Here is a 15,064-nt window from a genome sequence, read left to right as displayed (position 1 = left end):
TAATTAAGTTGTATGATATTTCCCCAGAACTGTATTTTATCTACCCAGAGAATCTTGTCTTCCTAAACTGGATGGTATCTACACAAGTTTTCGTCATCCTAAATTGTATATCTAAATAGAAGATTTTGTCTTCCTAAACTGTATGGATTCTACCTAGATGTTCTATAGGATATGTAACCAGATATCGTCTTCCTAAACTTAATATCTGCCCAGAAGATTTCGTCGTCCTTAAATGTATGATTTCTACCTACATATTATTTTTATAACCTATTTATATGATGTAGCTGTACGATATCTTCCCAGAAGATCTCGTCTTTCTAAAATTCATGGTATCTATTCAGAAGATTTCCTCTTCCTCAACTGTGTGATATCTTTCCAAAAGATATTGTATTTCTCAACTGTATGATATTTACTTAGATTTCATCTTTCTTAACCAACTGTATGATTTTTATATCGAAGCCATCTTCTTTCTGAACTATCTGATCTACCTAAAACAAGTAATCTTCCTAACTGTATATGATGTAGTTCCTAGACAATAGTAACCTCATAACTGTACAATATCTACCCACAAGATGTCGTCTTCCCAACTGTGTGAGAACTACCCAGAAGATGTCATTTTCCAAAACTATATATGATGTATCTGTATATCTACCCTGAATTAAAATGACGACTTAATTCTTTGTAATAGTATAATTTTGGTATTATTTTCTGAAAACCTGAGTTTTTGTTGTCTATTATCTACAATTTGGAGGGTTAAATACCTTTTATCCGTACTAATGGTTATTCTAAATTTCTAAATTGTTCATGCAACCTTGGTTTTTCACATGGATCTAGATTTCAAGGTGTGCTGTGACCTAGAGTTGCTATTTATATATTATCAAGATGCTTGATTTCTTGATTGACAATATATCTATTATACTATGAGACGGTTTTGAAACAAACAATCAGCATTCCCAAGGGAACCAAATGGGCTCCTCTTCTTGTCAACTTGTACATTTATTCATATGAAACAAGACTTCATAGGAAGAATGAATAAAATGCTCTGCTGAGCACATCCTGATACGACTGCAGAGGTTGAACCCTGAACAGTTGGGCCAAATTTGGACACAATATTCAAGCTTGATAGTCAGATACTGTCTGAATTTGGATTGTTATCTTTTTGAGATAATATAGGTTTCTGACACACGCAAAAAATCAAGATCTTACAAATCTATTGTGCAATACTGTGCAATTAAAGATTTTTTCTTTAAACTTTATAAAAATTTTGAATACAAAAAATTGGAACCCCCCAAAACTTTTGAATCCCCCTTGGAGCAATTACCCCACACTTGATCCCTGCCTTTCCTTTGTAGTATGGAACCTTGTAGTACAATTTCAGAGAGATCCATACACTTAAACACAAGTTCTTATCTGGAAACTAGATATATGCTCGTTTTTGGCCCCTGATTCCTGCATGAATGGTGCAATAACCCCCAAACTCAATTCCAGCCTTCTTTTTGTGACATGGAACCTTGTGGTACAATGTCAGATGGATTCATACTCTAACATAAGTGATTGTCCAGAAACTACAAAAATGCTTGTTTTTGGCCCCTTTTTGAATCTAATTCCTGAACTGTTGGCACCATAACCCCTTAAATGAATCCAAACCTTCTACTTGTGGTATTAAACATTGTGGAACAATTTCAGAGCAATTGAAATACTTATACACAAGTTATTATCCTGAGTAGAAAAATGCTTGTTTTGGGCCACTAATTCCTAAACGGTTTGGACCATCATCCCCAAAATCAATATCAACTTTCCTTTTGTGGTATTGAACCTTCTTATTTACCTTTATAGAGATCCATTCATGTAAACTAAAGTTATTGTCCGGAAACCAATGTGTCTTCGAACGACGCATACGACGACATCATACCATTATACAAATCCCAAAATTTTTTTGCGGTCGTATAAAAGAAGCTAGCATTATCTTTAAACTTCATGTCATAATTCAAAGTTTCGGGACTACCATCTATCTTATACTTATTTACAGAACTATATTTACAAATAGATTAATATCAATTCTCTGTAAATATAAAAATGAGCTGGCCATGACATGATACAGAATTCCACCAAATTTCGCCTCAATACATTTAATGTCTTAATTTTCAAAGAAAAAATATTTACCACTCCATAATCATAATGTGTCACCCTGTTGTTGCCATGGAAACATGACTTTTCAGGTAAAAATAAAGGTAATTAAAATATTGTTAAATTTTTGTTTGAAGACTGCTTAATGTCATGAAAAATGTTCTCCAAGCTTATTTTAATGTTTTCAAAAGTTTTGATAGGCCAATATGCAGATTTATCAAGGTTTTCTACATTTTAAAGAATTTAGTGGTTCTACAGTGTTCTATAGATCCTTAAAATCTGTAGATGTTTTCATTCCTTTCCACACTGATTTCAAAGTACTATCTGACCTAAATATAATCTATATTATATAAATAACCAAGTAAACTTGTAAATTGAATGGGATATTCAAGCATGTCCTTAAAAAAGTATTAAGAAAATCTTCATTATTCATGATTGATAATATAGAGTTATCTCCCCTGGTAGAACTCTTCTGATCTAAAGCACACATGTACACAGGAAGTATACACAAATGGGAGAAACTTTGCAGACGATATCAGTGATCAACAGTCAGTGTTAAAACAATAGTTATGGTCTGTAAATAACCATGTCCTTCTGTAGCTTTAAAAGCTCACAGATATGTGAATGTGTAGGTGAAAATTCCCCACTGACTTCTTTGTCATCAGAATTGCAGTCCATTGTTCTTAATACTGAGGCTGGTCTACTGCCAAGTGATATTACACAGAAGTTTCAAGTGTGCAGTGAACATTTTCACAGGTTTTTGAATAAAAACAAAGCAGGTTGCAAATCAAAGATATGTGGAATACCTGATATAATTTCCTCTCACAACAAAGACAACAAAATATATGGAGGATGGTATGGGGTAAAGGCAGACAGAAATGTATCTTTGGAAAAAGTGAAAGAGATTCATGCTAGAACAGGAATCATAGTTCCAGTTGGAACTCGTAAGTAAAATAATTAAAATGATTTCTTTTTTTATAATTTAGTATCATAATTTGTTATTTATATTTATTAACCAGCATGGGGATAACATCAAAAGTTCAATGTAGGATAAAAAACTTAATTCACATAGTGTTTTTTTTCACTGACCCCCACCCCCCCTCTTAACTTGATTTGGGCAAAATTGATTGAACAATAGGGATATATATGTAAAAATTGATTTTAGATATACTAAATTTGCAGAAGTTTACCCCCCTCCACATAAAAAACCTACAAAGCAGGCGCGGATCCAGAAAAAGGGGGGGGTCCAGGGGTTGGAACCCTTTTTCTTTTGACAATCAATGCATTTGAATGGGGACATGTAATTGGAACCCCCCTTTGTCCTGGGTTTGGAACCCCCCCTTTTAAAATGGCTGGAACCGACCCTGCAAAGGGTATTTGATTTAAGTTTTTTCTAAATTATATGAAAAGGGTAGGGAAACAGAACCCCAGCGGCACCCCCTATCAATTAAGTATTGAAGTGGACCCCAACCCACCTCCCAGGCAATACTGGACCATTATAAATTAAATCAAAATGTCTTTTATTTCCAAAATAAGAGACCTATTATTAAATTTACAAGGAACAGTCAGGATATTGTATAAATAGCTGAAATCTTTCAGTTTCGAAAGTTATTAAAGAAGGAAAAACACCTTTAAATTGCATGATTTTATCCATTTCTTTCCCCTACCCAAAATATTACCGATGTTTGAAGAAAGTAAACAAGAAACAGAATTTCTCTCCAAAAACATGTAGCTTAACCTGTCAACAACAAAGGTACAGAATAAGTTCAGCAAAAACTGACAGGTTTTATTTCGAAATATTTAAATTTGTCACAATCAGTAGTGTACTATAAACTTAATAAGGAATTTATAAGAATCCATTTCTCCTAAATTCATTTTTTTTCTCTTATGGGACAAACATCTATTTAATTTGCATATACTAAAAATGTATCTTTATTTATAAAAAAAATAATTTGAACTGTATGTTTCAGCAATATGTCCAAGATGCAGAAAGACCCTTTATTGTGGGCAATCCACTTCATGTAGCGTGGCTGAAATTTGTGCAAATACAAATGTAAGTTATAATGTTAGTACATGCTATTATTTTATTCAGAGTCAATGTACATGTATGTATGGTATCTCTATCTGTTAATGGGCTTAATTGTATCAGTCCGACTGTCATACATGTCATATAAAGGGGTATATCAAACATCATGATACATTAAAATAGTTTACCCCTAGCACTGAAAGTCTGAATACCAAAATAATTTATAATGATTCTCCCAATTTATTTTTATTAAAAAGATATTAAAATATTTGTTGAATATTAAATTAAAGTTAAACAAAAATTTGGTTGGGTTAATTTTTCTATCAATTTTGAACTGAGAAAAATGACAGATACAGGCGAATTTTGTTAGAAGATCTGACAGTGAATTTTTATTCAATGCAACATACATGTACATGTAGGTGTTGTGTTTCTATTGACATTCAGTATACTTCAGCATTTTTAATATATATATTGAGAAAAAAAAAATATACTTCAAGTTTTATGTGTGTTATTTTAAAGTGCATACATGTAGTACATGTAGTATTAATTTCTTCTACAGTTCATAGTTTTATTGAAAACTTGAACTATGTACAAATTACAATCAATATTAGTGCAATAAGCAACGGCAGAATATTAACATTATTATTATTGAATATGTGGGTTCATTCAGTACTTTAAAACCTCTAGTCATATATATATTGCATATATATCATTATGCAAATTGTGTTATCCCATTTTTTCAGTACAAATAAACTCATCAAAATGTTTTGTTGAATTTGCACATGAGGGTTGAACACATACATGACATATGATGGAACAAAAACAAACGTAAAATTAACAGAGTCCTGATAGCCTGTTAATGGATAAGCTTACTGTGGTTTATGTTTTTAAAGACTCAGTTATCATCTGATATAAGTAAACATTTTATTTATGCAGTGTTTGATGAACAGTGACAACCTTGGTGATACATGTAGCTATCAATATGAAGAACAGTATAATCTCAGACCTCATCGACTTAATAGTGGATATAATGTAAGTATCATTGAAAATTTCATTTATATCAAAATTTGCAGTATTAAAGCTAGATACGATAAAGTAGGCCCACTCACAGCCTTACGCTGGTTGGGTCCACGTTAATGGAATGACATCATGTTTTCAATAAATGATGTTTGAATTGATTCTATTGAATAGGAAGTTATATAAAAAATTGTCTATATGTTGAATGTTACTCTGAATTTATTTTGCTACATAACGAGACCACAGACCGTATCTTAGCCCTATACAACAAGATGAAGCATCTCCTTTTCGTCATGACTAAAGACTAAAAGATTTCAAGAACTTTCAATGTACTAACTGCATATTTGATAATTTGGTTCATTTGAGATCACTCTGATCGTAAAGGCTGTTTATTCAATCTGACTTTTGTTCCTGGCACATTTAAGAAATGACTGTAATATTTTGTCTGTCTTTGAAGAAATAACATAAAAAATTTGGTGCACACTGAATAACACGTGTGGCAGGTTATTTAACAGTGTGCACCAAATTTTTCTGTTATTTGAATAGACAGAAAAAAATATTACAGTCATTTCTTATAATTTAATTCTAAATTCCATTCAGATTCCATTTTAAACATTGAAAACCATGAAAAAACGTTGATGACGTCACGGTCAAATGACTAAATTATGTCTATAGGCTCATAACAAAATTATGCCAGCCAATCAGAAGACACTTTACATCCAAAATTAAATTATTGTGCAATGTAGAGGATATATATGGAAATGTGGGTTCTGTTTGCCTGAATTTGTAAGCACTCAAGAATTTTTATTTCTTAACTGATTGACTTTAAACTTACAAACAAGCGTTTAAGTGAAAATCTCTTGGCCAAGTTCAAATTTGGGAAATTCCTATTTTATAGGGGTTATTGCCCTTTGATTGTTTTTTTTTAATGAATTTCATTTGTAAACATTCTAGCTTTTTTATTTGTTAATTAATTGACTTCCAATTTATATACAAGCTTCATAGTAAGAAAAGCATGCATTTGTTATTTCAGCAGTAATTTTTCAAATCCCATTAAACACATGACATGTTAAATAAATATAGCATTAAAATTATTTTGTCTGTATTAATCAAAGGCACACATTTAATAAAATTTGTGAATTTTTATTCATATTTTTAAAATAACATTTATTTTCAGTTTGCTGTACATGCTTCCACATCATCAAGTCAGGAAACAACCAGTTATGTTGAAACTGAAAGTTACTGCAATACTGATAGTCAGGGTACAGAAGCATCTGTTATCAGAATTGATAGACTTGGAAAATTCAATGAATTCTTGGAAACATGTGACATAAGCCCTGTAAAGTGTCTAACTGAATCTTTAGAGAAGTCAAGTGAGAGAACAAAAAGAAGATATTTATCAAAAGCTAATACTTGTATAACTGCTCTACTGAACACTATTTGTCCTGATGATTCTGAGTTCATCAAAAAATCTCTTTTTGGAGAGCAAGAAAATGACAAAAATAAAACCACAAGCTCTTTGTTGGATGCTATTGTCAGCTCATACATGGTTGCAAACACCTCAACGTTGAGGAGACAGTTATTATCAATAGCAACAAATGATTACAGTTTTGCAGAAGTCAGTGCCAGTATACCAGGATTATCTCACTACAAGTTTTATTCTGCTAAGAAACATGCACAAAATATTGGTTTAGGTGTTCCTGCACAAACATCAAAGATTCCTCGTTCAAAAATAAATGATGGACAGCTTGACCATTTTTTAGACTTCATTACTTCAAACCACTTGATCAAAGATTTACCAATTGGAGAAAAAACATTACAGCTTTCAACTGGAGAACTCATTCAAACACCAAATGTAATCAGAAGTATTGCCCCTGCAACAATCATCAGGCAGTATGCACAGCTCTGTGAGGATGAAAACATTCAGCGTTTAGGTATTTATTTCATTTGGATTACAATTCTGCATTAACAGTTTGAATTTTATGAATTTAGTATGTTTGCTGATGACGTCTGCCATTTCGTTAACAAAATTTAAGGTTTTCTGGCTAATCCCATTTCATTGGATTACCTTAAAATATAATGTCCAAAAACATTTTATTTTTAACCGCCCTTTTTGGTGGTAGCATGCTCGCCTTGGGGTGGCATGTCTTCCTGTAGACTGTTACCTTGTGTGGTAGCATTAAGTTAAAGATCAGGTTCAGCTTGTCCGACTAGTACAAAGCAGGCTTCATTTCATATTTATGTTCATTACATACATACACTTCATGTGAAATAATGTCAAAGATTGGTGTTCTTTTTTTTCTTCTTAAACTATTTTAATTCCATTTGCAGGCACAAGTACTATGTACAAGATTTTGACCGACTGCAGTGCTTCAGTCAGACAGTCTATGGAGGGTCTTGACTACTATATTTCTGAGGGAAGTCGAGCATTTACAGATCTCACAGAAACTGTAGAACAGTTAGATTTAACCTTGGATGAAAAGAAGAAAACACTGGATAATTTGGTGGTAGCAAAGCATTACCTAAAAACAGATTATAAGGTTTTTATTAGTTTTTATATTCCCTTTTTCATACGACTTCAAAATATTTTGTGGTTGTACATTGTTATAAGGTTATGGGTCTGTTATCCATCCATAAAAATTATGGTTTTGTGTCTAATTTGGGTAATTAATAGAGCCTTATGAAATGTTTACACATTTTATTGGCATATTACTTTGGTTATATGCCAAGGTCTGATATAGTACTTTTGTCCCCCTCCCCCTCAATACAAAGTTTTTGGGGGTGTATAGGAATATGACTTTCAAAGCAACCATTATCAGGGCCTTTTATAGCTGACTATATGCGGTATGGGCTTTGCTCATTGTTGAAGGCCGTATGGTGACCTATAATTGTTAATGTTTGTGTCATTTTGGTCTTTTGTGGATAGTTGTCTCATTGGCAATCATACCACATCTTCTTTTTTATATTATTCTTTATATTTATATATATAGAGAGAGAAAGGGTATATATATATATATATACATATATCTTTTAAGAAACCAATTCAAAGATTGAATCAACTAATTTTTTTTTCAGCTACATGTAAATACATCATCATCCATAGCAGACCATTGTTGTTCGTATGCTTTGAGTGAAGAAAAAGGACCCTTCTGCCAAAAATGTGATAACCATTCACATACTGATGAATGCCAACAGTGTAGTTTTGTTGATGAAACACTATCTTTTATTTCAAAGAGTGCAATTGAAAGACACTGGGATAATCCTGAAGCTGTGCTCTTTAAGGTATTTTTAAATTCTGGTAAAATGTTATGTCCTATAGATATATGAAGATGTGGTGTGAGTGCCAATGAGACAACTCTCCATCCAAATAACAATTTAAAAAGTAAACCATTATAGGTTAAAGTACGGCCTTCAACACGGAGCCTTGGCTCACACCGAACAACAAGCTATAAAGGGCCCCAAAATTACTAGTGTAAAACCATTCAAACGGGAAAACCAACGGTCTAATCTATATAAACAAAACGAGAAACGAGAAACACGTATATTACATAAACAAACGACAACTACTGTACATCAGATTCCTGACTTAGGACAGGTGCAAACATTTGCAGCGGGATTAAACGTTTTAATGGATCCAAACCTTCTCCCTTTTTCTGAAACAATAGCATAACATCACAACATAGGAAAACATATGATAAAATATCAACTTCTTCATTACTAAGTTACTGTGTGACTAATACAGATGTGAGACAACATCTTATCAAATTTTATTCCTCATGATAGTTTTTGGTTTTAGTGTAGATAGATCCAATCTTTTCTCAAGTACTAAATATAGAAAAAAGTTACATGTATGCGACTTGGTATAGGAGATGCAGCACCGCAAGTCTGAGACCATCCTTCCAAAACATGTAAATTTGACCTACATTACACATTTCTCTGGTTTTTAGATCACCTGGCCTAAAGGACGAAGTGAGCCTTTTTTCATTATTTGGCGTCCTGTGTCCGTGGTCCGCAAACGTTTACAAAAATCTGTTCCAAAACTACTGAGCCAAATTAAATCACACTTGGTCACAATCATCATTGGGTATCTAGTATAGAAATTGTGTCCAATGACCCAGCCCACCAACCAAGCTGACCAACTTAGCAAAAAAAAGTACATAAGGTGTAAAATGCAGTTTTTGGCTAGTATATATATCTGAGACCAAAGCATTTAGAGCAAATTTGATATTAGTAAAATTATTCATTAAGTAAAGATCTAACCGCCCTGAAATTTTTAGACAAATCAGGCAACCAGTTGAATTGGTAATTTTAAGAAAATTTTGCATTTTTTTGTTATTATCATCACCAAAACAAAATTTGATCATGAATTCTACATTTCTATTCTCCTCTATATTATGTGTCCTTTGTTTAATATGCTACTTGCACACAGGCCAAGGATGAGCGACAGGCTCTTTAGAGCCTCTACTGTAAATTCTAGATATAATTGTGAGAATGAGGTGAATATGAACTTGAACATAAGCACAAGTGTTATTGTATTTTGTTCTTATAAATTTACAAAAACAAGTTCAAAATTGTTTTTGTTTTAGGTTGAAAAAGCAATAGCTGATATCTATGAATGGAAGAGTCATATCCTTCGATCAAAAAATCAAGAAAAGGCAAGACAAGCTGTTGTGAACTGTCTTGGGGAAAATGAGGCTTTCATGGTAGCTGACTGGGCCATGAAATTTTTACCGCGAAAGTTTAGAGAGGGCCAGACAGATTGGTTTGGAAAGAGAGGCATTAATTGGCACATCACTGTTACTATGTTAAAATCAGAGGGAAGTGTGAAATTTCTTACACATGTGCATATATTTGAACAACCAACCCCTCAAGATGCAGCTACAACTGGAGCTATTCTTGTCGATGTGGTTCAAAATATTCCATCTGTCAAAAAGGTCAACATATGGTCAGATAATGCCGGTTGCTACAAAAGTACATTGACCATTGCTACTTTACATCAAGAGCTAGACAAGAAAATAAAATCCTACAATTTTTGTGAGGCTCAGGATGGGAAGGGCGCATGTGACAGGAAGGCATCCCATATCAAGTCGGCTATAAAAAGATATGTAAACGAGGGCAATAATGTGACAACTGCACACCAAATGAAACTGGTACGTTAATTATAGTAATGAGTTTAAGAATATTTGATATGCAATTAAAGTCAAAGTATAACCCTAGAAAGCTTGAATGAGGTCTGTCAGTCCAGCAAACCAGCTTTCCACACGTTTCATGCTTGAAGATATTGGTTTGATATTTGGTATATAGTATAACCATGACAAGTTACAGTCTGATGATTTTTTTTGCAGAGTTATTGTCCTTGGACTTGTAAAATTCACTCAAAATGTATTTAACCTATCAAGTGCATGCCAAATTCTAATGCAATTATTTTGTATCAATGGATCTGATTGGATGACAGTTAGCGTAAAATTCTCTATCTCCTTGTCTGTAACTTAGAAAGCCGACATTTTGAATTGCTGAATGTATTGACATGTAATTTCTGCTATAATAAGCAAAACAAAACCTCACATGTTGCACCTCAAAATCTTCTGTTTATAAAATTTTATTACATTCTGAAGCTGCACAGAAGCCAGAAAACGCCTGGTGTTTATGTTTGACGTCGGAAGCATACATATGATGTCACCTAGTGTAGGGACCAAAGAAGATAACTTCTTTTCGCGAAATTTTATTTCTTTTATTATTTTTTTTCAGGCAATTGATTCGCAACAAAGAGGCCAGTACATGGTGAAAGTGATAAGTCCTGTTATTAATGCTGATGATGATAAGGTCTCACTTAGAAGTATTCCATTGATTTCTATGCTCCATAATTTTAAGTTTACTGATAATGGATTGCAAGTTTGGAGAGCTTATGATATTGGTCAAGGTAATATAATTTTATGATTTACTTATCAGCTCAACTGTAGCTTGAAGAGCCATTTTATTCACTTTGGATATCAATGTTAACATTTCTCAAGAATATTTCATTACTCCAGAGAATGGAAGAAAGTTTCCTTCTATTATGATTTTCAACTGTATCAATTTCTGCTACCCACATAATTGTTTCTAGATAAATAGTTTAAGTGAACGACAATATGTTGCCTCTCATAATGTTATTTTGTTAATCAATAATGGTACCTCTATCTTGTTACACAATGTGATATCTCTTAACCAAATTGACAAAATCATAACTAAAATGGCTTGCATAGATAATAAAGGGAAGAAATAATGTCTATTTTTGATACTACAGGTGACCAGTTAAAAAAAAAAAACCTAGGGGTTATGTCATTTGACCTTCAGCATGTATCTGTTATAAATTCACAACTAAAGAAATTTTGCTCTATACATGAATCTTCATGTTTCATACAATATTCCGTTGTAATTGACAGTCCTAAAAATCAACCCAACAATATTAGATCTGTAAATTTGCTTTCAGAATTTTTTTGTTCTTCCCTCACTGGGATTTGAACCCATACTACTGAGATATCGTGACACCAAATCGCCTGCACTGTAGCTGTCCTGCTTGACCACACGACCACCTGAGCTATATGTACTTCAGTATATTGATATTAGCAGCAAATAAAAGATCCCTTTTGATTAATTTATATAAAATAATTTATTTGCTTATATTTTGCATTTTAGGAAAGTTGATATCATGGAACAGCATTATTGATAAGAAAATTCCTGTGATACAGCTTTTTGTTCATCATGATTGGTCGTATACCCAGTTTGCTACCGTGGGTTCAGTAGTTGTTGACAGAGGTAGTTATGTTTTATTGAAAAAACTGTGTATATGTAACAATTTGTGTTTCTTTGTGAAATTATTTCAAAAGATACAATATAAAAAAGTTTTAACATATAAATTCATGATACAGAATCCTTGTACATACATGACAAAAAAAAACAAATAAAAAGTGTTTTTATTATTGTTTTTGTAATAAAGTTAGGCCTTCAACATGGAACAAAAGCTCACACCTTCACAACCATTTAATGGCACAACACTTACAAGGTCACGTATAGACAACTTTTATGTTATATTATGATGGATTTTTTTATATATTTTGCATGATGTCTTTCCATGAAAATTATGATTTGTTTAGTATAACAAAACACTTAATTTTCTATTAATGTTTTTGTAGAGGATGATGATGGTGATGATGATGAGGAGGATGATAATGAAGATGAAGATACACAAAATGAGAGTAATGATGAAGATAAAATTACAGAGCCAGTTCCTAAGAAGAGACGGACAATATCAAAAATCTTTACTTGTCCTGAGGAAGGATGTACACGTTCTTTTAAACATTCATCTTCACTAGATCAACACATCATGGTGGGGAACTAATGTGAAGGAAGAAAAACTTAGCCTGGCAGATAGAACAAAGGTTTTATATGCTCAGAAGTTGGAAGATGGGAATTTAGGAGTGTCATTTACCAAACAATCTGACAACAACAACAATGCTGCTACTGACAAACTAAACAAAGGATGGGCATTAAAAGTGAACAAACCAAAAACCATTTTTACATTAGACCAAAAGGCTTACTTGCATGAAAAATTTATGATTGGGAAAACAACTGGAAGAAAAGAGGACCCATCAAAAGTAGCTGAGGAGATGCGATATGTCTTAAAAAATGGAGAAAACAGGTTCACTAGATCTCAATATCTAACCTCACAACAAATAGCTAGCTATTTCTCAAGACTTGTGCAAAAAGAAAAGAAGATCGATGAAACAGATTTAATAGCTGCAACTGCAGACAGTAAATGTTCTGTTTTGAAAAGGAAGGTTTTGAAAGAATGTTCTCTATAATTTAGATTAAGATGTTTATCAGTGAAATATCTGTATTTTATTAGTCTTTTTAAAATACTTGTTTGTTTTAATATTTATATTAACTGTAAATTCAAAAAGTAATGAATGTATTTATTATTGCAAATCTCTGACCAGTGACAAACTTTTTTGTATAGGAAAATCGCCACTAAAAATGTCAATGCCAATTTAGGTTATTGCAAACCTGATTCTTACATTTTTCACATTTTTCGCATTAATAAAAACATTACAATAATTTTTTAATTTTCAGTATACCTTTTATAACACCTATGCATAAAAACACAACCCTGATCATGACATTTTCCCTGATTTTTGGCAGGGAAAGGGCACTGAAAGATAAAAAAAACTATTAACCCGAAAATTTATATATTTTTTCTCCCCACTACCACAAATTTAATGGAGAGACATATTGTTTTGGCTTATTTGTCTGTCCGTCTCACAGTTTATCAGTGCAACTCCTGTTGAACTAAAGAACTGAATTTTATGATGAAACTTGGTATGTAGTTGTGCATGTTAACAGGAAATTTTGATCAGCTAAATTTGTTGAAGTTATGCCCTTTTGAACTTACTTTACCTCTGAAACTACTAAACGGAAGGAGACATGTTTTTAGACGAAGACAAACTTTAATTGAAGTTATGTTTGTCAGTCCCTGATGAATCCAGATGATAACTTGAGAACCAATCAAAAAATGTGTAACAATCTTAACACAGTGTTTTAATCCTATAAACAACAGATCAAGTTCAGTTTTCATCTAAATCCAACAAAAAGTTTTATGATTTATGCTATTTTTAAGTTTTGCATCTGACCCCCCCCCCCCCCTCCCCCTTTTTTGGAAGGGTCCAGATGACAAATTGAAAACAGATAAACCTTTAATTTAAAACTTTACACAGTGTTTCAGTACTAAAAAACAAAAGTCTCCTTCAATTTTCATTTAAATTGAACAAAAAATGTGAGAATTATGCTATTTTCAAGTTTTCAAGTTTTGCACCCCCTTCTCCCCCACCCCCACCCTTTTAAAAGTTTCTTAATGAAAACCTAAAAAAAAATAATTAACCTTTATAAAATGTGGCTGAGTATCATTATTTTTGTTGATTGTTTAGTGAAATATTTTGCCAAGAGACAATATATTGCAATTTGAAATGAACTACCATTTCCATGGAAATATGCATATTTTGCAATTTTTTGTCATTTTTTAGGATTTATGTACAGAAAGGTCTTGAAATTTCCCACAATTTTTTTGGGGGGTTTAAATCCAACTATATATCATCTACATATATTACCATTAGTTTAATTTCAAATCAGTGTGCAAAGGTAAAAAAAATCTATTCAAAATAGGCTCCCAAAGGGAATTTTCTTGATTTGGTAAAATGCCAAAATTTGTATATATAAAGTGCCGTTTTGAATTATGCAAAATTATTTTTAGGAATATTTTTTTATATGATAAGAAACTTGAAATACAGTAGTTTAAGATAAACTAGATATCATTGAGATGGGAGCCATCTCTGTGGGCCCCGCTGTCAATAACGTGGGGTAAATAAGTTGTATGGATAATCTGATATGAAGCATTATTTGAAGTTATTACATAGTCTCATGTGTGATTTTGATCTAAGATTTTAAGTTAAAACTGATAAATATTCTCATCTTACTTTCATAGTATAATAGTGATATGACTGCATGATGTGAACTCATTGTTTACTACTCTAAGGTGACTTCTGGATATATGAATTGATGTTTGAACAATATGTTTAAAGGTGCTGCCCAATTGATATTTGTCACATATTTTTAGAATTATGCCTTCAATATATTATGACCCACCAAGTATAAAGAATGAAATATTAATGGTTCTCGAGAGGTAGAGCGGACACAATTTGTTAAGAACAACGAACGGATGGACAGACCGACAGACTGATCTTAGACCTAGGATGCATACATTATGACACATTCTCTAGTGTTGGTTAATATATATGTTAAGTTGAAAATGTTTGTCAGGTATAAAGTATAAAATAATAATAGCTGTCCTCTCAAAATATAATG

The 15,064-nt window shown here is 32.4% G+C and overlaps 1 protein-coding gene across 1 annotated transcript; it reads left to right on the top strand.

Annotated features, from left to right (window-relative positions):
• Nucleotides 1-2,589: 2,589 nt before the first annotated feature.
• LOC143046871 (uncharacterized) lies at nucleotides 2,590-12,548 on the top strand. Its single transcript, XM_076219933.1, has 10 exons — nucleotides 2,590-3,071; nucleotides 4,098-4,180; nucleotides 5,090-5,185; nucleotides 6,348-7,104; nucleotides 7,502-7,710; nucleotides 8,246-8,452; nucleotides 9,757-10,320; nucleotides 10,919-11,090; nucleotides 11,846-11,965; nucleotides 12,343-12,548. The coding sequence occupies exons 1-10, from the start codon at nucleotides 2,714-2,716 to the stop codon at nucleotides 12,546-12,548; spliced, it is 2,772 nt and encodes a 923-aa protein (XP_076076048.1). The 5' UTR covers nucleotides 2,590-2,713.
• The last annotated feature ends 2,516 nt before the right edge of the window (nucleotides 12,549-15,064 follow it).

This window comes from Mytilus galloprovincialis, chromosome 1 (genome assembly GCF_965363235.1).
Source record: "Mytilus galloprovincialis chromosome 1, xbMytGall1.hap1.1, whole genome shotgun sequence".
NCBI classification, from domain to species: Eukaryota; Metazoa; Mollusca; class Bivalvia; order Mytilida; family Mytilidae; genus Mytilus; species Mytilus galloprovincialis.
Note: the sequence above shows the minus strand (reverse complement) of the source record. Positions and strands in the feature narration are given on the sequence as shown.